This window comes from Myotis nattereri (genome assembly GCF_964212035.1).
Source record: "Myotis nattereri genome assembly, chromosome: 8".
Lineage (NCBI taxonomy): Eukaryota > Metazoa > Chordata > Mammalia > Chiroptera > Vespertilionidae > Myotis > Myotis nattereri.
Genome location: NC_138083.1, coordinates 25,350,607 through 25,378,204, shown reverse-complemented (window position 1 = coordinate 25,378,204; position 27,598 = coordinate 25,350,607). Strand labels below are relative to the sequence as shown.

The following is a 27,598-nucleotide window of genomic DNA, read 5'->3' as shown; positions in this document are numbered from 1 at the left end:
GAGGCACTGTGGATAGAATGAAAGAGTAGAACGAGATTGACAGCTGTCACTGTTGATCGAAATAATTCTCATATTTCATTCATCAGGAAAGAGTCTTCGATCAGGTCTAGTTGTTAGTCTGGGGCACAGGAACCACTCCAAGTCTCTGGCCCTTCAGTTTAGGAATCTCTAGGACATTGGGTCTCAGACTTTAATGTGCACAAAAGTCACTTGAGCATCTTGTTAAGATGCAGATATTCATTCCCTAGGTCTGGGATGAGCCTGAAGTCCTGCATTTCTAACCAGTGGCTAAGAGATTCTTTTCAGGGCCAGAGTTTTTCAAACTTCAATGTGCATTTGAATAAATGGGAGGGCTTGTTAAAATGCAATCCCACTCTGAGATTCTGGTTCTGTAAGTGTAGGTTTGGCCTAAAATCCAGCATATTCCTCTTAGGTGATGCTGCTAATCCAGGCCCACACGTTGATCCAGAGACATGTAAACATGGAATAGACTTTCAAATCTCAGAGGGAAGGCAGGGGAGGGTGGATGGGTGGGAAGAGATCAACCAAAGAACTTTTATGTATATATGGACACAGACAATAGGATGTTGAAGGCCTGGGAGATGGGGGGAGGGGGGAGGGGGGAGGGAGGGGGGCAGGCTAGAAGGTGTCAATGTGGGGAAAAGGGGACATATGTAATACTTTCAACGATAAATATTTTTTTAAAGGGAAAAAATAAATAACTAAAAATAAAAAATCTGTTAAATAAAATAGACTAGCATTCTTTTGAATTTATTATTAACATCTGAATATTCATTTTCAAATAGCGGTAAGCATGTAGACATAATGTGAAATGAAAAGCTCCTTATGAGTTTTATATATTAAAATTCCATCAGTCAGTTGAAACATGAATATATGTATTTATTACTACAAGAGAAAATTGCTACTGTAATTAATGATTCAAAAAGCTGTTAAGCCCACTGGCTGCTCTGAAAAGCCATCTTTGCATTGTTCCTGTGGCTCCTTCTCCGCTCGCTGCAACCACCTCCGCTGCGGACTCCGGCAGCTTCTTCGCCAGAGTCCTCCAACTCTCGCTTTTTTTAGAAAAAATCCGCTGCATAGGATCACCGGCGTGCCCCACCATGTCAGACACGGCCGTGGACACCAGCTCCGAGATCACCACCAAGGACTTAAAGGAGAAGAAGAAAGTTGTGGAGGAGGCAGAGAATGGAAGAGATGCACCTGCGAATGGGAACGCTAATGAGGAAAATGGGGAGCAGGAGGCTGACAATGAGGTAGACGAAAAAGAGGAAGAAGGAGGGGAGGAGGAGGAAGAGGAAGGTGATGGTGAGGAAGAGGATGGAGATGAAGATGAGGAGGCTGAGGCAGCTACAGGCAAACGGGCAGCTGAAGATGATGAGGATGAGGATGAGGATGCTGACACCAAGAAGCAGAAGACCGATGAGGATGACTAGACAGCAAAAAAAGGAAAAGTTAAAGGCCTCCGTGACCTATTCACCCTCCACTTCCCGTCTCAGAATCTAAACGTGGTCACCTTCGAGTAGAGACTCCCGCCCTCCTGCCTACCCACCCACCTCAGGCAGCGCCACCTGCAGATGACACGCACTCTCCACCACCCAACCAAAACCACAACGTGAATTTGCAACAGGGGAGGAAAAAAGAACCAAAACTTCCAAGGCCCTGCTCTGCTTTTTTTCTTAAAAGTACTTTAAAAAGGAAAATTTGTTTGTATTTTTTATTTACATTTTATATTTTTGTACATATTGTTAGGGGTCAGCCATTTTTAATGATCTTGGGATGACCAAACCAGCCTTTGGAGCATTCTCTGTCCTACTTCTGACTTTACTTGTGGTGTGACCATGTTCATTATAATCTCAAAGGAGAAAAAAAACCTTGTAAAAAAGCAAAAACAACAACAAAAAAACAATCTTATTCCGAGCATTCCAGTAACTTTTTGTGTATGTACTTAGCTGTACTATAAGTAGTTGGTTTGTATGAGATGGTTAAAAAGGCCAAAGATAAAAAGGTTTCTTTTTTTCCCTTTTTTTGTCTATGAAATTGCTGTTTATTTTTTTTGGCCTGTTCGATGTATGTGTGAAACAATGTTGTCCACAATAAACAGGAATTTTATTTTGCTGAGTTGTTCTAACAAAAAAAAAACCACAAAAAACAAAAAAAAAAAAACAACAAAAAAACAAAAAGCTGTTTTTGTGTACAAAATCAAGGATTAAAAACTTTCAAATAATTAAATCAATAAGAAAATAGATCAGCAGCTAATAAGGATATTAGGCAAGAATGCCTCTAGATAACTTTAGGAAGAACATACTATCCTTTCTGACTCAACAAATGTTTGTATAATTTTAAATAAGATGAAAAACAGAATGATAGAGATTACATATAAACCATATTTATAGTCTTTGCCAAATTATTAGTTTATTATTTATGACATTAAACAAAATAAGCTTTATAAACCATATTTTTATTTTGTTATTTAATTCCATCAGGCTGTGAGTCTTTAAGAAAACAACTTGCTCTAGAAGTTCATTCTAAGTTGGTGATATTTGGCTTCAATCCAATATATATTTTAGCACTAAACCATTTGGCATTCAGCCCAAATTAGTATTTGCTACATTTCCAACATGAATATTAGGAGCTGGATCCAGGGAGCTCCCAAAATTCCGAGTCTGACACTGTCCAGAGGGTTCTGGATTAACTGGAGCAGCCCACGCCTCCCTACCCACCTCCCTGCCCTGAGAATCTTGTGGAAAGTCAAAACCAGACCATTGATTTCCCTTCCTCTAAGAATTGGGCGAGGTTAAGGTTGCCAGATTAATTACAGGGTGCCTAGGCAAATGTGAAATTCAGATAAACAATAAATTATTTTTTAGCATAAGGATGTTCCACGAAATGTGTAAGACATTCCTGGGTTGTTATTTGCTATACATGGAAACATTATGTGAGGCCCCAGCGGCAAGAAACGTGTCACAAGAGAGTGCTTCTGAAACTCATCATTTTTTCCCTTCTAACGTCAAATGGGAAATATCTGGAATAGAATGGTAGTTTCTTTAAATTCACAAGATCTGACATAAAAGTAGTTTGGGACGAGCTTCATTTTTTAGTGGGAATGTTATCTAAACATTAAAAGACTAGTTTAAAATGGTGGAAACTTTACTTTTAGTCCTAGTTCTACCATGGACTGGTTGTGAGATTTTGAGCTAATCATTTACCTTATTTCATAGCTCTATGGCCCCAATGCTTATAAAGTACACCAATAAAAAATGACCTCATGCCCGGCCAATGTGGCTCAGCTGGTTGAATGTCGTCCCCTGCACCAAGAGGTCCCTGGTTCGATTTCCAGTCAAGGCACATGTCTGGGTTGCAGGCTCGATCCCCAGGAAGGAACATGTAAGAGGCAGTGGATTGATGTTTCTCTCATCAATGTTTCTATCTCTCTCCCCTTCTCTCTTCCTCTCTCTCAAAAAAAAAATTTAAAAATGCTGCCAATTAAACTATGACACAATGCAAAAACACTATTGATTATAAGGCTTATCTTTATTTCAGAAATATTAAAATGTGGGGGAGAAATGAATGTCTTAGAATTAAAATATAGTATTTTGATTTGCCTCATTTATATGAGAATAATTATCATTTTCCTTACTGAATACACATAGAGATCAGACCAAGAAATTAATAATCAGCTCTCGTTTCTCAATCTAGTTTTAAATTTCACAACAGGAACTTTAGCTTCCAAAGTAGAATGTTTTCCAATGACTATTCCTGTCAAAGTAGCATAAAGGGAGGTTGAATTTTCTCACAGTCTTTTTAGAACAAACACTGTATGATTCCACTCATACAAAATATCTAAAATAGTCAAAATCGTAGAAATAGAAAGTAGAAACGGGGTTATCAAGAGCTGGGGGAGGGAGGTGAGGTAATTAGTATTTAGTGGATATAGAGTTTCAAGTGTCAATATTATGTGTGATTTACCATAATAAAAAATATTTTTATAGTGTTTTTATAAAGGTTCTTTCATATGTGGGTCAAAACTAAATACTCTTTTGATCCACTGGGTGAAGAATTATCTTTATGTTTATAATGCATAAGAATCCAGTGCCATTTAAATAGAAAGTAGATGGATCCATGAGGTTGTATAGTCTACCCACTCATTAATCCTTTGATGCACCCATCCATTCACCAATCCATCCATTGATGAATCCAATAATCCATCATTTATTGAGTTTCTTTTTAAAATATATATATATATTTTATTGATTTCAGAGAGGGAGAGGGAGAGGGAGAGGGAGATAGAAACATCAATGATGAGAGAGAATTATTAATCCGTTGCTTCCTGCACTCCCCCTATTGGAGATCAAGCCTGTAAACTGGGCATGTGCCCTGACTGGGAATCAAACCTGTGACCTCCTGGTTCAAAGGTCGACACTCAACCACTGAGCCACATGGGCCGGGCTTATTGAATTTCTATTCTGTGCCAAATACTGGGATAAACTTGGAGAAATCAGAGGTGAGAGAGTCCTTATTTTCAAAGAGTGGCCCCCCAAAATACTACAACGACCTATTTATTAACAGGTAAGTCTTTTCTACATTTCAAATCTGAAAAATTGCTCGTCTCTTCCCCGCCCCCCCCCCCGCCCCCCGCCCCCCCACATGTAATGCTCTCTTTTCTCTTCACTGACTATTCAAACCGCCCCCGCCCCCAACTCTTTAAAAGTCAACTCAAATCCTCCTACTTGTGAAGTCTTTCCTGGCTATTATGAATCTTCCCCTTTCCCATACTCCCAAGTTGCTTAAAGTATTTAATTTGGCTCCTTCCGTATTGGGTATTGGATAAGTAAAATGCATAGTCTGTTAGATAGTTACACAAATTACGGAAAAACATCAGGCAGGATCAGGAAGTATGAATATCTGGGGAGAAGGAAGGTTGAAATTTTAAATATGGTAGCCTCAAGCACTGGTTGGTGGGAATGCAATCTGGTGCAGCCATTGTGGAAAATAGTATGGAGTTTCCTCAGAAAATTAAAAATGGAACTGCCTTATGACCCAGCAATTCCACTTCTGGGAATATACCCGAAGACACTTGATATACTAATTTGAAAGAATATATGCACCCCTATTTTCTTTGAAGTGCTATTTAAAACAGCCAAGATTTGGAAGCAGCCCAAGTGTCCAAGCAGATGAGTGGATAAAAGAGCTGTGGTACATGCACACAATGGAATGCTATTCAGCTGTAAAAGAGAAGGAAATCTTACCTTTTGTAACAGTATGTATAGATCTAGAGGGCATTATGCTAAGTTAAATAAGACAGTCAAAGAAAAACAAATACCATATGATTTCACTTGTATGAGGAATCTAATGAGCAAAATAAATAAGCAAAATAGAAACAGACTCATAGATACAGAGAATAGACTGACAGCTGTCAGAGGAGGGAGCTGGGGGGGCTGGGTGAAATATGTGAAGGGATTAAGCAAAAAAACAAACAAAAACAGAACAACAACAAAAAAAAACCCTCATAGACACAGACAATACCAGAGGGAAAAGGGATTGGGGGCAGACAGAAGAGGATAAAGGGAGGATAAATGGTGATGGAAGGAGACTGGACTTTAAGTGGTGATGTAGTAAACCTATATAATTTTATTAACCAATGTAACCCCAATAAAATCAATTAAAATAGATAAAAAAATAATGAGTGAAGCAGGCTAGACACTGGAGAGTACTTACAGACAATATGGTGCCATTTACATAAAGCACAGAAAACAGGCAGAGCTGATCTAGAAGTCCGGATAGTGGTTTCTCTTGGGAGAGGTGGTGACTGGAAGGGGCCACAAAGGAGGAATGTCTGTTTCTTGATCTGAGTGCTGGTTACATATGTATGTTCAGCTTGTAAACATTCATCAATTGTGTACTTATGTGCACTTTTTCGTTTCTGAATGTTATAGTTCAATAAGGCATAAAACAAGACACAACGAAAATGTTATCCAATCTTTCTTTGAGGATTCCCGCTCAGAACATAATAACTAATAGAGCGTGTCAAATTTGGGTTATTTCTTTTAAGTGCTCAGTGGAAGCAGCTATCTAAAGGAAGGCTAGGACAAATACTTTAATGAGATAAACAATTATTGCTGATGACATTTCAGAGTTCAGATGTTCTCAGAGTGAACCTTTTCTAAAATCCCCTTTCACATTTTGATTCTCCAATATATAGGTGCAAAATTAAATTAAATTCTGTTTGCTTGGGAGCCTAATTGTTTTAAGACCTTTTGAAGGTCTCTCAATCATGACTCCAGTTTTCAATGTTTATTTCCATCTACACTGGGCCAACATGATCAGAAATATTCTTTTGGACTTTATGAATTATAAAGGCACTTAGAGGCAGAAATTTTAATGCATGCTCTATAAATAGTCTCACGTCAAATATTCCAGATATGTGAGATAATTAACATGGCATTCAATAATTTAAAAGAAAATAAAAGATTTTCTAATATTGAATCATTTAGACGTACATGAATTGTTACTGCTCTCTTGTGATAGCAAAATATTTTACACTTTTCAAACATATACAGAAGTAGAGGATATAGTATAATGAACCCTCATGTATGTATTCATCACACAGTTTCAACTTTTGTCAATATATGGCTGATCTTGTTTCATTTATACCCCATTTATCTTTCCTCTCACTATAAGATCTTAAAGCAAACCCTCAACATTATATTTTATCTGTAAAAACTTCAGTAGATACAAACACACACCTCTTTTAGATAAAGACTTAAAGACCATTATACCATTATCATTACCAAAATAAAATTTAAAATACTTTAATATTATCAAATAGTGATTCAGTACTATAATTTTCCTCATTGTCTTGCGTTTTTTTTACAGTTAGTTTGGGTTTAGGATCCTCTTAGGATCCATACACTGCACTTGATTACTGTATCTTTAAGTCTCATTTAATCAGTAAAATTTTTGGCCCCTCTTATCTTTTTTTCCTGCCATTATTTGCTGAAGAAATTACATTGAAGGCTGTCACACTAAAATTTAACAAGTTGACTTTGGTCCTATATTTATATTTGAATTCATACTTGTTGCTATTCAAATGAAGTTTCTTTGTAGAAGTGAGAATCTAATTATTTTTATTAAATTCTATGTCCCACTAGAAGTCCACAATGAAATGGATGATATTGCTATCACATTAATAAGGGGTTCTACCAGCAAATATGTATTGAGTGCTTATAATCCTCACAGCACTTCACTGGGTAGCAATTATTATTCCCATGTTACAGGCAAGGAAACTGAGGCACAGAGAGGTTAAGTAATTTGTCCAATGTCACTAACTAGGAATTGGTAGAACTGGGATTGTAACCTATTTGTCTAACATCAAATCCATGCTCTTAAAGATAGCCCTGTTCTATGAGCTTAAGCTTTTAGAAAATATCCTCAATATTAGATGTTGGTGTCCAGACCCAACTTCCATATTTTTCTAGGTGTTTTTTTTTTTTTTTTAATAAGTATTTCTCAAAGGGTGTTTTGTTGGCCAACAGGAGAAATGCAGAGTCTCTGCCCCCACACCAGATCTCCTGCATCAGAATTTTTGGGAGGGGGAGCAGGGAGCCTACAAAGAGTTCTCCAGTTTTCTCCTATGCCAGCCCAAGTTTGAGAAGTACTGTGTTAGACTGTACCAGGTTGGTGATAAGGCTGACCACTGGATTCTTCTACCTACTACTTTAAGGCCAGTTTAGAGAGATATAAACAGAGTTGCAATTCTGGATATGTCTTTGGATTTTATGACCAGGGAAAAGCATAATAATAAATGCTTCTTTCTCTTTCTGAGTCTCTTCCCTATTTATCTTCTTTTCCTCTATCTTTTTATGAAAAATGTTTTAATTGGTTTTAGAGAGAAAGGGAGACAGAGAAACACCATTGACCCGTTGCCTCCTGTGCACATTCCCACTGAGGACTGAACACACAACCTGGGCATGTGCCCTAACTGGGAATTGAACTGGTGACCTGTTGATGCAGGGGATAATGCTCAATCAATGAGCCACACTGGCCAAGGCTCCTCTGTCATTTTTTCATATACTTGATTTTCCTTCTTTTCCCATCCCTGCTTGAAATTTGTGCATCTATTGTGTTAGTTTAGAACCCTTGGGTAGTGAGAAATACATGCACAGTGTGCTAATGTACCATGAGGAATCCCTCCCTCTGTGTGTTTTGTGTAAAGTTGGCACAGCAATTATCTATTCACCTCCAAGGCTCAGCCCATGGCATTTCCTGGCTGATCCCCCATCACCATCCCTGTTTCCCAGACAGAATCAGTTACAACCTCATTTCCTTTATCCTGGCAGCTTGCACACATGCACCTCACACCTGTACCAAGGTATGAGTGAGTACTTATCACAGGGGACTGTATCAGGTATTTAAGTGGCTGCTCCTCCCCCCCCCCCGCCCCCACATTGGTGGCTCTTTGAGGGCTATCAATAGTTAGTTACTTTATTGTGTGTTCCCATGTCTACCACACAGTGGGTAATAAATAATTTCTGAATGAAGGCAATGAATGCAATGAGCCTTTGCTTTAGCATTCATGCAATAAGCCTGGTGTCCATAATATGGAAGTGAGGAGTGTATAAAGGGTGGAGGGTCACAGGTGATGGTACAGAGAGAAATGAACAAGCATCATGGTCTGATAATTACTGTAGCCAGCCAGACCAAATGCAGATGAAGACTTTAGATAAGTGTCAGATAAGAGAGAGCCTTCCTGCCCATCAAGGCAAAGAGTGGTACAACCACTTTGCTAAGACTTGGTCAAGATTCCAAGGGGAGTATTCTGTCCCTCTGGTCAAGTTTAACCCCAAGGAGATTGGGGAAAATGGAGGGCAGAGGAGTACCAGATTTGAGCACAAGATTTGTTTCTAGTACTGTAACACATGAAAAAGTTTTACCCTTGGGAAGCTTTATTCTAGTAAACACGTTTCCTATTGCCTTAAATCAACTTCTAAAAATACTAGTTATGTTTTCACTATAAAAGTAATATATGCTCACTATTAATGATTTTAAATATACAGAAAAGTTGAAAGATAGAACCATCCATTATTCCATTATTCCCCAAAAAGCATGATTAATATTTCTTATGTAATTTTTTCTTTGCAGTTAGGAATAAAACTCTACACATTGATTTAATTGAAATATATATCTAAAATTTTCAAGCACTTATATATGTAAAAGGCAATAAGTGATGTGGGGTTGTGCAGTGATAGGGTTTCCAAGAGAATGGCATCAGTGAACAAAATGAAAGTTGCTTGCTTTGTGTCTAGTTAAGGTTGGAGAAAAGTCTCAATCATCATAATCTGACTGAAAATATTGGCAATGACCATTTAATTTAAATGTTTTTCTCTTTAGAAAGTGCATTCTTCTGGAAGTATGTAAATAATTTCCTCTTATTGCTTGGCCGGCATGGCTCAGTGGTTGAGCGTTGACTTCTGAACCAGGAGATAACAGTTCAATACCCGGTCAGGGTACATGCCCAGGTTGTGGGTTTGATCCCTGGTGTGGGGAGTGCAGGAGGCAGCGATCAATGATTCTCTCTTGTCGTTGATGTTTCTATCTCTCCCTCCCTTTCGCTTCCTCTCTGAAATCAATAAAAATATATTTTTTAAAAATAATGTCCTCTTATTTACAGAGCAGGCATGCCAAACTGATCATAGTTTTATTCATTTTGACATTAAACTTCCATTAAAATTATGCAATTTAGTGGGCAGATCTGAAAAAAAACAAATTTTTTTTAGATTAGCAGTAATAGATATGATTTTCACTGATTAGCCTGTTGACTGCATCCTAAATTCAGAGTTGCACAATGGCTGTTGGATGTACCTTTAGGCAGATTTACTTTTGTAGCATTTGGAAGTGTAAAAAGAAAAGAAGAGAAAAGAAAAGAAAGAAAAAGACAAAGGCAGTGTTTTCCTCTTCACTGAAAATAAAAGCATCATTTATTTTAAGAATAGTACTCAGTATATTTTACATTAGTCCATTTAAATGGCAAGCTGTTATTAACAGGAAGAAAAAGCTATTTGCAACACATGCAACAGGGTCATCATTAACTGTGCAACCTTTCAGACATGCATTCCAATTTGGCTTCATTACTCCTGCTATTTTTTAAGCTCACTTGATATATTTTAGGATGTAGATCCCAAACAGGGAAACCAAAAAGATGTTCCTTGTTTGGAATTGCCAATGTTATAACAATAGTTTATTGGGAAATCCATTTAAGTAGTAAAACTTAATGTTGGAAAATTTATAATAATGATGATAAAACCTATAAATGAAATTATTTCACAAATTACATTTTCTATGTAAACTCAAGCATATGAAGACACTGTTGAAGTATATGCATTCCTTTGTTCTATATCCCAAAAGATACAGTTTCTTAGCAAGTAGGTAGGGATAAAAATTTGTAAACTTAGAACATCACAAAAGAAAATGAGACATTTCTAACTATCCCTCTTCTATTCAACTCTACTGGCAGCCCAAGCCAGTGCAATGAGGCCAAAAAAAGTAAAAGAAGGGACAAAACTGTTATTTGCTGACAATATACCTCTTTAGCTTCAAAGGCCAAAAGACTTACCTAAGTTACTAGAACAAGAAAGAGAGTTCAATAAGGAAACTGAATAAAAGTTCAACATACAAAACCCAATGCAGATTATAAGTCTATCTTCAGCCATTACATTGGCAAAGACAATAACTAGTGTTGGCCAAAGTGCAGAAAAATTAGCACTTTCCATACTGTGGTTGGAGTATATTGATACAACAGTTCTGGAAGACAGACTATATTAATAGCCTTTCCATTTTAAATGCACGGGGGCTCATAAGCCTTAATTGTATTTATTCATCCTGAGGAAATATAAAGGGCTGTGGGAAAGGATATAGTATAAGACATTCACTGAATTTTTTGTTTATATAAACACAAGTATTGAAAACAGCCTAAGGGTATTACTAATAAAAGTTCATTGATTAAATTATGGCATAATTTCTACAACTAAAATTCCTTCAGGCATTAAAAATGATGTAGGAATAGAATGTGTAATAATTGTACTATTTATAATGTTCATGACCTATTAGATAAAAGGAATATTATAAAGCAACATACCAGTTGAGTTCTTCCCAACCACATCTTGAAAGCAAATCTGCGTCCTGTTGATTCCCTGAGACCCTGTACCACCCAAGCTGTGTGCAGAGGCTTTTGCATATGAAAGGCCTGGCCCTTTGCAATCTAAAAATTACCTAACAAACTGCAGCTGGGTCAGAAAGACCCAGAACTTCCAAAAGAAGGCCAAGGCCCCACAGCTGCCTGCATTGCTTCACAGATGGGCCTCATATAGGCACCCCCAAACCCCAAACAAAGAAGAGGAATCTGCAGATTTCTTCATAGCTCCTGCTGGGTAGCCTCAGGAAGAGGCTAAATTAGCCCCTCCTTAGAGATCCAAGAGCCAGTATACCCCATTGTCAGAGTGGGACCATCCAGATTACAACTCCTCAGATCCATAAGGGACACACTCAGGGGGCAGACTCAGTTAGCACCAAAGCCCCACTGAAGCAAATCTTGCCCCTAAGGGTGTCTCCAGCACAGAAGTTCTCCCACTGTAGACACAGCTGATTCTCACAGCCAATTGGCCTGGAGGTCAATTCCTCCCAGTGATACCTACAACAATCAAGGCTTAACTACAACAAGACTGTGCACAAAGCCCACAAAGGGGTGCACCAAGAGTGTCCACCCCAGGTAACTGGGGAGGCTGAGCCACTGGGCCTTATAGGACACATAGAACAGAAAGCCACTCTATCAACACAGGGAAGCATAAAAAATGCAGAGACAAAGAAACAATGACAGAAATGACAGAAATGGAGGAAAGCGAACTACAGGGTATAGAGTTCAAAACCACACTTAGAAGGTTTTTCAAGAATTTTCTAGAAACCGCCGATAAACTTAGTGAGACCCTCAAGAAATCTAGTGAGACCCTCAAGGATATGAAAAAGGACCAACTAAAAATTAAGCATACACTTACTGAAATAAAGAATATTATACAGAGTTCCAACAGCAGACTAGAGGATCATAAGAATCAAGTCAAAGATTTGAAATATGAAGAAGCAAAAATCACCCAACTGGAAAAACAAAAAGAAAAAAGAATCCAAAAATATGAAGATAGTGTAAGGAGCTTCTGGGACAACTTCAAGCTTACCAACATCCAAATTAGGGGGTGCCAGAAGAAGAGAGAGAGAGCAAGATATTGAAAACCTATTTGAAGAAATAATGACAGAAAACTTCCCCTACCTGGTGAAAGAAATAGACTTACAAGTTCAGGAAGTGCAGAGAACCCCAAACAAAAGGAATCCAAAGAGGACCACACCAAGACACATCATAATTAAAATGCCAAGAGCAATAGCCAAAGAGAGAATCTTAAAAGAGTAAGAGAAAAACAGTCAGTTACCTACAAGGGAGTACCCATAAGACTGTCAGCTGATTTCTCAACAGAAACTATGCAGGTCAGAAAGGAGTGGCAAGAAATATTCAAAGTGATGAATAGCAAGAACCTACAACCAAGATTACTTTACCCAGCAAAGCTATCATTCAGAATTGAAGGTCAGATAAAGAGTTTCACAGATAAGAAAAAGCTAAAGGAGTTCATCACCACCAAACCAGTATTATATGAAATGCTGAAAGGTATCCTTTAAGAAGAGGAAGAAAAAGGTAAAGATACAAATTATGAACAACAAATACACATCTATCAACAAGTGAATCTAAAAATCAAGTGGATAAATAATCTGATGAACAGAATAAACTGGTGAATATAATAGAATCAGGGGCATAGAAAGGGAATGGACTGACTATTCTTGGCGGGCAAAGGTGTGTGGGGGTTGCAGGAAGAGACTGGACAAAAATTGTACACCTATGGATGAGGGGAGTGGTAAGGGCAGAGGGTGGGGTGGGAACCGGGTGGAGGGGAGCTATGGGGGCAAAAAGAGGAACAACTGTAATAATCTGAACAATAAAGATTTAATAATCAAAAAAATAAAATAAAATGAAAAAAAAAGAAAGCAAATCTAGCCAGTTAACAACAGAGGGAGAATCTGCCTGAACTGACCAAAAGTGTCCATACTTCATGTCGGTGAGAATTTCACCTCCATCATGTTGACATTTTAAAATAAATTTGTGTTTTCTGAAGTTGTGTAAAATCCTTACTAGAAAATAATGTACATAATTTTTTTAAACAGACATTGTTTTGTAGTTTTTATTTATATTTCAAACATATATTTTTATTGATTTCAGAGAGAAAGGGAGAGAGAGAGATTGAAACATCAATGATGAGAAAGAACCATTGGTCGGCTACCTCCTGCACTGCCCCTACTCTGTAAGCTTGGGATCAAGCCAGCAACCCAGGAATGTGCCCTTGACTGGAATTCAACTTAGGACCCTTCAGTGCACAGGCTGACACTCACTGAGCCAAACCAGCTAGGGCTGCTTTTGTAGTTTTTAAAGCAGCTTTTAAGCTAGTTTACATTCAATATTACTTTGTATTAGTTTCAGATGTAGAGCATGGTGGGTATACAATTATATACTTTATTAAGTGTTCCTCCTAATATTTCCAGTACCCATGTGACACTATATATAATTATTATAATATTATTGACTATATTCCTTATGTAGTTATAAGTAATTTTTAAAACCACTTCCTTAACAGTTCAAGAAAGTCATTATTCAAACTCAGGTAGTAAAATATGAGATGAAAGATATTGAAAATAATTTCAGAGGAGCTCATTTTGACAGAAATAAATTACAAGAAAAAACAGCAACTAAGTTAAGCCTCAGGCACTGTTTTGTGACTTAAAGTAAGATTGAGGTCTGAAGTATATTATGAGGTTCCTCGGAAGACAGAATAGGAACCCCAATAGCTTCAAAAAAGGAAAAGGAAAAGAATGCAGAAGAGAATGAAATCAGTGACAGCTGCTCAATACTTTTGTGGGACTCACAGGACATGTAACATTAACGTTTATTGAACCATAGGAGTCCAACAAGATTAGCATCGTATTAATCAAAGGAGGTTAGGATTTTAACAGCATGGAAAAAATTGGACAACTAATGCAAGTTGAAATAGCCTTTTAAACCAAAATACTTATTTAGTCTTATAAATACCCCCAATTCCTTAATTCTTCCATTTACACTACATTAGAGGATCTTCATATGTTAGACATTTTAAATCTACCATTAGTGAAGTATTTTCCATGGGATTTTAAAATTATATATTGTTAGTATCTTTTATTATTATAGGTATCCTTGAACTCATTCAGTTTATATAATCAAACCTAGTTAGGCATTCACATGATATAAGAGAAATTGTAGGTACCTCTATAAAACCCATCATATTCTGTATTCTTACATTGTTGAACTGCTTTTTGTATAACTTAAAATAAGTCAATATTGTTTGCAGTCATATTAATCATGCAGGTTATTATTTAAGCATATCATATACAAAAATCTCTCCCATAATCAGTGCAGACCCTGTCAAAACATCAAATTAGTTAGGTTATTCCTTTCTGATAATCTTTGGGAAATAGCCAAGGAGGCTAAACATCTCTTACAAAGCCCTTTTCAGCTGTCTAAATAAATCTATCTCTTAATCTGAAGGAAAAGGCAAGTTTGAAAATCTGATATCTTCATAATTTTTCATGTAGTTAAGTGTTTCCACTTAGTAACTTTGGTATCCCATAATCCTTGGAAATTTTTACCACTCATCTACAAAATTTAAGTTTAGAAGTATCTAATCCAGTGTTAGCCTGTATCTTTGTATTATAAGTAGATCTATTTGCTCCTTTACTGAGAATATAATAATATTCATACAACAGAATGCAATCCATGAAAACTATTCCTATATGCGGATCAAGCCTTTTGTTGGAGAGATAATTTAGAAGACTAGGTAGACTAAAAGCAGCGGAATGCAAGTATCTTAATAAATCACGGCTTAAGAGATATAAAGTAACTTGACAATTTCCTATTAAAAATTCACAATGAGGGAAAATGCAAGTGAGCTGCAGGGCTCGCTGCTGGTAAGGGAGTTGAGAGGCTGTTTGCAGAGTAAGCTGAAGACAAATATCAAAGGATCTCAGCTAAAGGACAGTGTTGCAGTTACTGAACTTTCAACAAATATACCTTTTGAAAGTCATACATAATCTTCTTCGAAAAGATTTTCCTTGTGTGAAATATGAACTTTTGCCCAGTCAGCCTCTTGAATTACCAGAAAAAAATTTCCAGCTCGACCAAGACAAAATGACTTTTTCCACACTGAAAAGCATCTAGGTTCTGTTTGCTCTACTAAAATTACAAATGGAATTCAAGGCAATGCAACAGGTTCTGAGTCTTCCATTTCTTCCAAGTTCAAACCTTTCATGGGGTATTTTGAGGGGTAATGATGAGACTATTGGATTTGAAGGAATTCACAAAGCGAACTAATGGGAGAACCACACTTGACAGTGGAATATAAACTCGGTTACTGCAATGCAGTATGCTGATCATGGAAATGGAGGAGTTACATCTGCTTATAGTCATTTTTTTTTTACTATAATCTTATGTATGACATATGAAAAAAATAAAAATTCACATTGAGGAAATACTTATAATAAACATCCTATTTTAGCCCTGCAGTTTTTGTTTCAAGTGTTGTCATTTAATTTTGAAGAGTATTTGTTGATCTCTTTCTTTAAATTGATTTAATAAAGTTTTATTTTTCAAAATGTACAGCTGGTGGGACCTGTTGTTCGTGCAACTTCACCAGCAGCTGGGGCATCCCCACCTTTGGTGTTTCTGGTGTAAATTGCTTGAACTCTTGTGCTTTGAAACTAGTTTAAAAGTCCTTTACTAAGGAGCTCATGAAGGGTTGGCCTGGAATCTTTAGTTTCTCAGAGACAATAGCTGGGGTTATAAGCTTATAGCTGGGGACTTCCCTAGAGAGTTTGCCATAAGTTGCTTTGTCAAACAAAACTAGTTTATTGAGCTGGTCCTGAGCTTTGACTTTGGACCATGTCTTCTTTTTGGCTTTGTCCCCAGATTTGTTCACTGGTCTTTGTCTTTCTTGGCTGACTGTCCAGCATTATTTTCTTCTTCTTTTTAAAAATCTTTATTGTTGAAAGTGTTACCTAGGTTCTCTTTACTCCCCACCCTGCCATTAACCTCTGCATTTTTCTTCTTTTTGTCATCCTTGGGTGGCATAGTGAAACTGGAAGAGCAGTTGCTGCCATTGCTGCCTTGATATACTGTCCAGTTGACCTCTTCTTATTTGCCAGACAATCCTCAATGATATTACAGGTTAAAAAAAAAAAAAAAGATGTGCCCACAGTCCTGACCTCAAGGAACTGATCATCTAGCCAGTGGGACAGATATTTTTAATATTACTTTCCTTTCCATTCAGAAAACAGACTGAAAAGATGCATTTTTAAAAAATTTTTAAATATTTTTTTATTGATTTCAGAGAGGAAGGGAGTAGGAGAGGGATAGAAACATCAATGTGAGAATCATTGATCAGCTGCTTCCTGCACGCCCCCTACTGGGGATCGAGACTGCAACCTGGGCATGTGTCCTGACCTGGAATTGAATTGTGACCTCCTGGTTCATAGGTTGATGCTCAACCACTGAGCCATGCCGGCTGGGCTAAAAAGATGCATTTTGAATGTAAACAGTGACTATCTCTGAGTAATAAGACTGCATTTGACTTTATTTTTCTTTTGTGTGTTTGTGTGTATGTGTCTGATTCATATTTTTCTAATGTTCTATTACAACATAATGTTGTTAATTATTTTATGGCTCATCTAGATCCTCTGCCTCAGGGCCTCTCATGTGGCTGCAATGGCAGGGCTACACTCATCTTGAGGTTCCACTAGGGAGCATCTACTTCCAAATTCACTCTGCGGTAGTTGGCAGGAGTGAACAGTTCCTTGTGGACTGTTGGCTAGAAGCCTCCCTCAGTCCCTTGCCTTATGTGGACCTCTTCATAGGGCAGCTCCCAACCTCCTGGTAGCTGGCCCTATCAGAGTGAGCAAGTGAGAGAAGCCCGTCTTTTGCAATCTAACATCAGAAGTAACATCCCTTCACATCTGCTGTATTCTACTCATTAAAAACTAGTCCCTTCCACACCCAAAGGATGGACTACCAGGAGATGAGATCGTTGGCAGCCATCTTAGAGACAACATGCAAAATTACATGCAAAATACATTCACACCCTCCCAGAGTTTCAAAAGTCTCACTGCACTGCAACATCAGCTGGAAGTCTAAATCTCATCACTGAAATCAGATCAGGGTGAAGCTCCTCAGTGTAATTCCACGTACAGCTCCTGGAGCACAGTTCCTCTCCATCTAAAGACCCATGACGGTAATGAGACAAGCAAGCTGTCAAACACTCCTAACAAATAATGACCATCAGGCATGAATAACCACAATAAGACATTCCTGTCTACAAAGGGGGGAATGGAGATTAAAAGGAGTCACTACATCCAGCCCATACCCAAGGGTAGGGGATTATGCCAGGGCTCAAAAACCAGGAGGTGGGATCACTGGGGGCCATCTTAGAGGCTGCCTGCCACACTGCCCTTCTATTTGACTCTAATAATAAAAGAAGTAAAATTTTAGATAAATATTTTATGAAGCTTGAGGTATAGCTGATTTTTAAATATATACTGCATTGCTGTGAGTTTGTACTGCAATTTTTTTCTTTGACTCAGGGTAAAAATTCTTTTGGATTGCAAGATTATTGGAGGAAATTGCTTAAAAATTATATCTTCCTTTGTCATGACTATAGACCTGATCATTAATTTTCAGGTTGTTCAATTTTCCAAACATTTTCTAAATGTTTGCCAAAAGGTTAATTTAGCATCTCTTACAGCTCCACACTTATTCCTCTAGTTGGATTCTGTATTTTTTCTTCAATTTAGCAATACAACTTGCATTTGCGTAAAAATCAAATTACATTCCTTGGTGAAACATCAGTGTCTCTAAATTGAGTACAAAAGCTGTTCTAGTTTCTTTTTTACATTACTGACTGAACTAGAGAAATAACTTTTCCACTATGCTGCTTAGTTACTATATAAATCTATTTTTTCCTAATCACACATTTTCTCAAAATAACAAAAATGAAGAAGTGTGATAAAAATGAGCAGTTGCTGGTAGACCAGGTTCTACATCAATTACCTAAACACTGAATAAATATAGTCTCAGATAAAGAACACTGAAATTTTGCTAAATGTACAGTTTGAGTACTTCTGATTGAACAATATGTACTGGATGCCTTGTGATATTTTGGAATCTAATTTTAATAACTGAAAATACCTATAAGTATATACAAACTAAGGCATAGATTAGGATAGATTAGGAATTTTTTTATTTCTGTATATTCTTAGGATGATGTCAAAATAACAACAGTAAAAATTTAGAGCAACATACAGTGGTATCTGTGGAATCCTTAAGATAACTGCAATATCTTTAATAATGCTTCACATTTTTATTATTTTATGGTATTTCTATTTAAGAATCATACCCTTTTTCCTTATATAAAGAAATCTATAATTTTGTGGATCATCTATCCAAAAATGCAGAGAGAACAAATATAATCAGTACTTCTTAATTAACAACTGACTAGTTGTTTTTGTAATATAAACATGCTATTCCCTTATATCAGTTTTTATCTTCAATGACATATGAAAGATCCAAAATCAAATTGGCTGTCTCCACAGCCACTTGTAGGCCACTGAGCTTAGCAGTGAAACAGTCCAAGGTCAGGTTGTTGGCTGAGCCCACAGCTTCATGTGGAAGGCACGGTAGTGGTGCAAAAGGATGCCGAGAAGTCCTTAAGAAAGACCAGTTGAGTCCTTCCTGGCTATTGTGTAGTCCGCAGCCACATCTTGTAAGCAAATCTGGCCAGTTAACATCAGAGGGAGAATCTGCCTGAACTGACCAAAAGTGTCCATACTTCATGTCAGTGAGAATTTCACCTCCATCATGTTCTAAAGAGCCAGTGAGAGACTCTAGCGCAGTGCAAAATGCTTCAGTAATTACTTGAAGTTCTGTTGAAGTACATCCACTATCTTTGAGAATGCTTTCTGGGTCATTGAAAGTCTAAAGAGTAATTAAACAATTAAAAACACATACAGAGTAATTAATGCTATAAAAATGTTTCTGAAAAACAGAATGCTTGCTTAAAACCTATTGATAAAGTTACTACTTACTTTCAATTTACTTAGGGGTTGGCACAATGCTAATGGGCATATATGAGTCTGCTGACCAAGCAATAAAGCCTTTACTTGATTGTTTATAATAAAAATGTATGCTACCAGTCATGTTATCAGAATGAATGAATCAGAATAAACCCCAAAATCAATGTATTCTGAATGGCTGCCCAGTAGTGCCTACTTAATATATGAAAAACAAGGCATAATGCTTGTATTATAGGTCTTTATTCAAAGGAAGAAGTTGCTGAAGACTATGTCTAAATAAAGTACTTATTTATATTTGGAAAAATGTTTGAAATTTGTTTCAAATGAGAACACACATATTACTAAGACAAAGATCATTTAGGAATGTATGCAATTTTTACATCAATATTTAAAAATATTCTTTCTCTTTAAATTAATTAAAATTAATGACTTTAAATTGTTTTTTGATTCCACCATCCTATATAGTTTATCCTAGAAATTCCATGATAGAACAAAAAGTAATATACTAGCAAACTAATAACTGAATGATTATTAAAAATTTATATCTTAACTACTTAAAATCAGAGACGACATTTTTTTTTATCCAGCAGGTTTGAACCAGATGAGATCATCTCTAAGAATATTATATTCCCATTTTGTCTTTTTTCAAAACCTTAAAAAATATGTTCTTTATTAATTTTAGAGAGGGAGGAAGGGAGAGGGAGAGAAACATTGATATGAGAGAGACATGTATCTGTTTGTATCCACTTTCAAATAAAGGTCAGTATTTATGAAAAAATTAGAACTATTATGCACTAAGTTTATCTATTGTTAGGAAATGGTTTCCTAGATTAATAAAAAAATTCTTCTTGATAGAAGTAATACATATCATAAATGGATACCAATTTTAAAAATATAATAGAATTTAATATTTGGAATGCTTTAAAAATAAAATTAATTCTTTTCTTGATGATCCAGAAAGTATTAAAGTATTTTGTAGAATCTTAACACTTTCCTTGTGAATATCAATTACTATTGTACCACAGTACTGAGATCCCTGATATGATAACTCCCATTAACAGAACGCTTATTTCAACATGCAATGTTTAGACAATACTCAAAGAATGTGATCATTTGGTAATGGGTTATATTAATAATAATCATTATGATAAAGATATTTTCTTACATTTGTAAGTGTTATTTTCCTCAAGTGTTTTCCAATACAATATCTGATTTGGGTTGCAGAGAAATTAAGCAGTAAAGGCTCCAGGGTATTCTGATTTGGCTTATCATCTCATAAAATGAAAACTGCTGAGAACAGATAATCTGAGAAGGACTATTGAACCTACCTTGTGTCTGAGATAGGCTGCCAAGTGAGTTTCGGTACAGCCACCTCCCAACAAGACACACGGTTCCTTGATTGTTAACTGCAAAACATGCAGTGCTGTTTGACATGTGAGCTACAAGACAAAGAAATAACCAGAATCAGACAGTGACATCAGATACACAAAGAAATATAGCCATGCTCTCAAGAGCCTGATTTTAATTGCAAAAGAATAAAACCTGTGCTTCCAAGGTTATAATGTGATGAATACATTTTAGGTTTAATAAAGATTAGAGACTAAAGAAAAATACCTTAGCCAAATGTTTGTTTTCATGGCCAGATTAATATCATCTTTCATATATACTTAGCTCTGCAAATTGAGATTCACAAATGAATGGCCACAAAGTAACTGGGTCAGCAAGATTTATTAGCACTTTTACTAAAAAAAGAATATTTTAGTCTAAATCAGTGATGGTGAACCTATGACACACGTGTCAGAGGTGACACGTGAACTCATATTTTGGGTTGATTTTCCTTTGTTAAATGGCATTTAAATATATAAAATAAATATCAAAAATAAAAGTCTTTGTTTTACTATGGTTTCAAATATCAGAAAATTTCTATATGTGACTTGGCACCAGAGTTAAGTTAGGGTTTTTCAAAATGCTGACATGCCGAGCTCAAAAGGTTCGCCATCACTGGTCTAAATAAATAGCTGATATAGTACTAGTAAAACTATTTCAAGTTGCTATGGAAATGATAATATAGCTGCAACCCAGCAGTAATAAAAAGAAAAACACAGAGACCTTTAATATTTATCAAGGGTATATAACCTTGAGCATACATCTTCAAGCTTGTGACCAATACCATAGGTTATCACTTTCCTTATATAGAAGTTGCATGTGGCTCTAGCTGATTTGGCTCAGTGAATAGAGTGTTGGCCTGTGGACTGAAGGGTCTCAGGTTCAATTCCGGTCAGGCGCACATGCCTGGGTTGTGGGCTCTATCCCCAGCTTGGGGCATGCAGGAGGAAGCCAATCAATAATTCTCTCTCATCATTGATGTTCCTCTCTCTCCCTCTCTCTTCCTCTCTAAAATCAATAAAACTATAGTTTAAAAAAAAAGTTGCATGTGTTATTGCTGGTAGAGGACAAACTCTATTAAGAGGTGGATGATGGGTATTACTGGAGAACTCAGTACTAAGTACTAAGTACTCAGAACTCATACACATTTAGCATTAAAGAGTACATAACTCAAGTTAATTTCTTATGAAAAGTTCATATGTTAAGGACCTTTAGATTATTTGCAAATACTAGAAATAATAAATGGTAACATATGCCAGGTTGACTGTAGTGTCTACTTGTGACTTTAATTCTCTCATTTTTTGTTGTTTTTGCTTTCTATACCACCTAGGGAAGTTATGGGAGTGGGAGGTGGGGAATGTTGCTCACCAATGTGAAATTATACCTTTCTGAATAACTATTTAATTCCTGCCTCAGCCCCTAGATATGGAAGTCAAAGTTCATTACCTTTAACTCATCCCAGGCAGTGCCATTTCTGTTGCAGAGAAGCAAGCTGCAGACAGTTGCTTCATTAGGAATAAGATGAAGAAACCATTTGAAGCCAAATTTTGCAGTGCACAAATCTTTCACACTTCCATAACTACTAGGAGAGATTGAGCCGAGGGAACCAATAGGCTGTGTTCCTATTGAAAACACAAAATATATGAGAGAAAATGGAGTATATTAGTACAATCATTTAAAATTATAACATTTTTTCCTAGCCAATGTAAGCCCCATAAAGCATGTCATTTAAAATAGGACATAAAAAATAAAGAACAAGATGCATCTTCTTAAACTCATGAAAGAAGCAATATTTGGTTATTAAAATGATATACAAATGTAGCAAAGCAGAGGTTCTTTTAGTTCACTGACTCCTTTGAATGTATTTTAGAAGCTTTTGTTGTACTCTCTAGAGAAAGGGACGTGAAATGTTCCGTACATTTTCTGGGAATCCAGAATCTCTGAAAGTCCATTCACGGATTAGAGATTCAAAATTAAGAACTGCACTGCTCTGGAATAGGGTGAAGTGAATGCAAGGCTATTATTTTTAAAAGACATAATTATTTTCACCTTAAATCACATAAATTAACCCACCCAAATAGCTGTTTGGGGCTCTATTTAGTGAACATACAGGATTTTTTTTTCAACTCTTTATATGTAAACTAGAGGCCCGATGCACAAAAATTTGTGCAAGAGTAGGCCTTTCTTCCCCTGGCTGCCGGCACCAGCTTCCCTCTGGCACCCGGGACCCGGGCTGGCTTCCCTCCGGCCCCAACTTCATCAGGAAGGATGTCTGGAATGACGTCCGGAAGATGTCCAGTATAATTAGCATATTACTCTTTTATTATTATAGATAGCTACCTAAATGATGCCAAAATAAAATATGTAACATTCTAATTTCATTTTGTTATTCTCGGATATATTATTTTGCCTGCATGCAAAAATTAATAAAAATAGAATGAGAAGTTAGGATGACTGAGTTTCCAAAATCTCTAAAATGTACTGGAAGTTATGTAAGAAAAGAAATGACATCAAACTTCTATATAAAATAACAATTTAAGTTTAAAATCTTAACATTACTAAAATTGAGCAATGTACTCCTTTGGGTCAGTTTCCTTTTTCAAACCAACAGGGTTAAAACAATAATGTCTATAATACTTCCAGCTCAAAAAATTTATAAGAACCCAGAAAAAAAAAACTGAGTAATTTCACTTCTTGAGTGTCCTTCTTCATCACTTCTGAAGCCTCAAAGAATAGGGATATTTGAATGATCTAAAAAAAACTTAAGGGAAAAATAAAAACCCTTAATCTTGTAAAATTTCTCATGGTGGACACAACAGAGAATCTATAGTGAAAGGATTTGACTTTATTGCTTACCAGCCACTGGAGGTGGAGAAAGTCATTCATGCCACTTAACTTTTCAGGGTGGGCTTGCCCATATGAGTAAAAATGGGAATATCTACTTACAAATAAACCCAATGTTAAAAAATGCTCTGTGATCCATAACAAGCTTCACACACACATCACCCATGCACAGTAACTCCACTATCTGCTCATGCGTAATATCTCCACTATTTAACCCAGATCATCAATAAATAAGGATTTTATGTAAATAGCTACATAAAATCCCTTTTATGTAGGGGGAGAAAGGAGGTAATGTTAACCTAGATATATCCTGGAAGATGAATTAGGCCCAAAAGATATTTCACCTTTCTGTCTCAAAAGGTCTCTTATCCCAAGATCTAACACTAAAGCTCTGGCTATTAATACTATGTTCTAATTGCATATGGAATAAGTAATAGTGGGCTGATGTGGAAACTCATTGCCTACTTATGATATTGTTTTTGTGGGAAAATGCTTCATACTGACTAAATAATCTTTAATACTTAATATTCATTACTGGAAATTACCCATTCATGAAAATCCAGCAAATATTTAAGTATATGAGTTTGACTCATATCAACAATGAGTTCCAGGGAACTATTTCCATTATTTAAAAATTTCCTCTTTGACAATCATTTGACAGTCTTACAAAGGTAGGGCAGTAACCCAGAGATGTTATGTATTCAATACTTGACATACATAGTTCTCCTTTTTGATGACATTAAGAGAAAAACCAGTGAACTTGAACAATGGTTTATTTAATAACTTAAAAAATACAATCCATCAGAATAAAATGACCATCTCTCTGACAGATTGCTAATGCAGTTGAAGAAATATTAAAAAGTGGCTCAAATCAAGAACTTCCAGCTTGTCATTTTTCTTTGGCTCTTATAAGTAAATGTCAACTTTACATCTGCTTTGAATTTACTGTTTGTGAAATACAGGGAATTTTTCCATTATAATTCTGCAAGTTACTATATTATAGTCAATTGTACAAACATTTTAGAACACCTACTGTGTACCAGACCTGCTGTAAGCTCTAAAAGTAAATGATGATCCTGGCTTTCAAGGAGCTCAGCTGGAAATATTTAAAGCTAGACCACACACACACACACACACACACACACACACACACACACACTGACATATACACCGTGACACATACACACTTAATTAGGAACCACTATTTGGGCAGTATAGTTGTTTGCTTGAGTTACATAAAAGTGAAGAAAAAGGAATATTTTAGCTGCAAAATTACCTTCTGAATTATAATGTGACTTAAGAGCTTTGTAAAACTCAAACAGAATAATTTTGTGTAAACTGTGAATCAAAAGACCTTATGATTATGAGGATGTTAGTCTTCCCAACAATCTGTAAAATATTTGACAGTGAAGTTTTAGACTATAACAGACTCTGCAGTACATTTTAGAGCTGGGCAATACATAGAAAATAACCATAATCACTCAATCTTTAAAAAGTGAAAAATACAGGGCTTTTTCAGAAATGTTTGCTGCCAGAAATGATACTAATATATGCTGTGAGGTTGGCAGCTTCTACAGTTTTTCAAGATGTTAACGGTGACACACATCAGAAATATCTCTGCCCCCCAAAAGTGTAATTTATTTACTGTAAGGGACAAAAGCTGAGTGTTTTTACCTGTCACTTTACTCAGGGGTTCCATCAGAGCCGCTCCAACTCTGTCTATGGCAAGAACACGATGCACACCGAGAAACTGTTTCAGAGATGGGTGTATAACTTTTTGGCACAAGACAAGATCTATGTGATCACTAACTAGCTGCCTTCCTAAGTTAAGTAACTGGTCCAGAACTGCATTTTCAAGAGAAACCCCGTAACTGACCACCACACTTCCTTCTCCAGTATCGGAAAGGTCTCCAGATAAAGACACACGAAAGAGTGCCACCTTGAGGGAATCTGACTTTTTGATAGGCAGTATCTTCATCAATCGAATTTCTGACAGTTCAATAAGTATTCCAGGTAACACAGTAGAGTCTACAACTCTTTGACCTTTTAAAGGTACAATTATACTATTTCCTAAACTGATGTGGTCTCCGGCGTTTTCTGGAATTGTAAGCAAAAAGGCTCTCAGAATCAGAGTACTGATGTGGTCTACCTCCTTTCTGGTGAGCATACAGGCAGGTTTACTTGTTAATACACTGCGTACCAAACAGAGGAGGATCTGAGTACTACTAAAGTCGACTGGGATTCGACAACCACAGACCTCAGACTTGAGGTAACTGGTGCAGAGGCTCAAAAGATGCTTATTTAATTTAATGAGCGTGGTGGGTGTCAAGTCTAGTCTCTGAACATTTTCAATCAGGTTGCAGCAAAGAATGGCTGTGAATAGGCCACAATCACTGAAGCATGACACATGGTTCTGGACGGAAGTTGTCAGGATCTTTAAAATGGGGTGAGTGACGGAAAGGTTCGCGAGCAGGGCTGACGACTGTGAGGTGGTGCACACGGAGCCTCCAAGGCCGTTGTGCAGCTGCTTCAGCCTACCTGAAGGGCCATAGCACGATGCTACGATTCCTTTCAAGACGGAAAGCGTGGCCCTGACTCTCTCACTTGTCAGTGGTTCACTTTTACACAGTGATGGCTTTTTAGCTTCTAAACGAGACATCTCACTTGAGGCGGTAATTTGTGAAGAGAGCTTTTATTTTGTTAGACATAGCTTTCCATTTATTTTAACATTTTAGAAAAGTATTCTTCAAGAATGATATGCATTGTGGTTATAGAATTAAATAGCTTCATGTTTATGAAGCTAATCAGCATGAAATGATTTAATGACATAGTAATTTCAAATTTTATTTTACTTCATTCTTTGATACTCTTTTGTTTGTCTCCGGACTGAGATTTTACAGACTGTTTTGCAGCCCACTGTATAACATATGTCCCAAGATGGACACCTATGAAAGAAACGCCAGCCACAAGAAGCCAGTTCTTCCTAATCCAACTGGTAGTTTTCATTTCTTCTTTCAATATCAAGCTCAGATTCAAAGCTGCTTCTTTCTATAGGAAATAAAAGTAAAGCATTTTAAAGAAATGATTCCAAAACACTTTATAGACTATAGTTTAATCATTTATTTTAAACTCTGTTCCTTCTTTAAAGAAACTACCAACTGGCACAAGCCTCTAGAACAGCGGTTCTCAACCTGTGGGTCGCAAACCCTTTGATGGTCGAACGACCCTTTCACAGGGGTCGCCTAAGACCATCCTGCATATCAGATACTTACATTACGATTCATAACAGTAGCAACATTACAGTTATGAAGTAGCAATGAAAATAATTTTATGGTTGGGTCACAACAGGAGGAACTGTATACAAAGGGCCAGGAGGTTGAGAACCACTGGTCTAGAACATGAGAGATATAAATCAACTTAGACTAAACATCTACTCCTTTATTCTTCAATGAAACCCTCTGAGAAAAAAAAGTGCTGACATTTCAATGATTGTGGAAGGCACAACAACACACCTAGAAAGCTTACAGTAATTTGAATATGAAGTGCTTCTAAAAGAGAAAAGCTACATTATAAAACTCATAGAACTTGATCTCTGAGTCTTAAAAAAGCCCTAAATGTACTTATTCTGTTATATCAAGATCTTATGTGGTATGTTTTTTTTCTGTAACTTTGGTTTGCTTGCAAACCTTAGGTCTCAATAGAAGTACATTTATTTATATCAAACCTTGCTTGTATATAATTATGAAGACAAGGTAACTGTTAGTATTCCTACTGCAGAGAATCCAGTGTACAGTCTATGTTTAGCTGTATTAAGTCTGCACAACATATTGAATCATCAAAGAACAAACCATGTTTTAAATATGACTATAGTCAGAGCTAATTTTCTGTAGTTTTACCCTATCAATCAGTGATTTTCAGTTTTAATGTTCTACAACTAATCTTCCTCAAAACTTTGGTTAATTACAATACGTACAAAAGCCAGAAAATGTGCTAGATCATAGAGAAAAATAGGCTCTGATTTGCAATTCAATCTCAAAGGCTCTAAATGCTGTAAAATGTTTTTATATTCCAAGTGCACGAGTTTCCTTAACAAGACTGTAAGTAGTGTGCTGTG

At 36.6% G+C, this 27,598-nt stretch overlaps 3 protein-coding genes and 2 pseudogenes across 5 annotated transcripts; 2 read left to right on the top strand and 3 right to left on the bottom strand.

Moving 5' to 3' along the window:
• The first annotated feature begins 809 nt into the window (after positions 1 to 809).
• LOC308522838 (prothymosin alpha-B-like) lies at positions 810 to 3,471 on the top strand. The gene has a single exon (XM_081096422.1). The coding sequence runs from the start codon at positions 1,122 to 1,124 to the stop codon at positions 1,452 to 1,454; it is 333 nt and encodes a 110-aa protein (XP_080952548.1). The 5' UTR covers positions 810 to 1,121; the 3' UTR covers positions 1,455 to 3,471.
• Positions 3,472 to 15,063: 11,592 nt separating this feature from the next.
• Positions 15,064 to 15,564, top strand: LOC308523692 (proteasome maturation protein-like; annotated as a pseudogene). Its single transcript has one exon. The product of its transcript is annotated as a proteasome maturation protein-like (transcript).
• Positions 15,565 to 15,780: 216 nt separating this feature from the next.
• Positions 15,781 to 17,204, bottom strand: LOC308523113 (small ribosomal subunit protein eS25-like; annotated as a pseudogene). The gene is made up of 2 exons: positions 16,211 to 17,204; positions 15,781 to 16,132 (listed from the first exon to the last, which is right to left on the bottom strand). The product of its transcript is annotated as a small ribosomal subunit protein eS25-like (transcript).
• On the bottom strand, positions 16,776 to 26,506 carry MKKS (MKKS centrosomal shuttling protein). Its single transcript, XM_081096784.1, has 4 exons — positions 25,159 to 26,506; positions 22,087 to 22,262; positions 20,583 to 20,693; positions 16,776 to 19,156 (listed from the first exon to the last, which is right to left on the bottom strand). The coding sequence occupies exons 1-4, from the start codon at positions 26,141 to 26,143 to the stop codon at positions 18,716 to 18,718; spliced, it is 1,713 nt and encodes a 570-aa protein (XP_080952910.1). The 5' UTR covers positions 26,144 to 26,506; the 3' UTR covers positions 16,776 to 18,715.
• On the bottom strand, positions 26,161 to 26,490 carry LOC308523112 (uncharacterized protein; the record flags this gene model as incomplete). The annotated part of the gene is made up of 1 exon (XM_081096786.1): positions 26,161 to 26,490. The coding sequence occupies one exon, from the start codon at positions 26,488 to 26,490 to the stop codon at positions 26,338 to 26,340; it is 153 nt and encodes a 50-aa protein (XP_080952912.1). The 3' UTR covers positions 26,161 to 26,337.
• Positions 26,507 to 27,598: the final 1,092 nt, after the last annotated feature.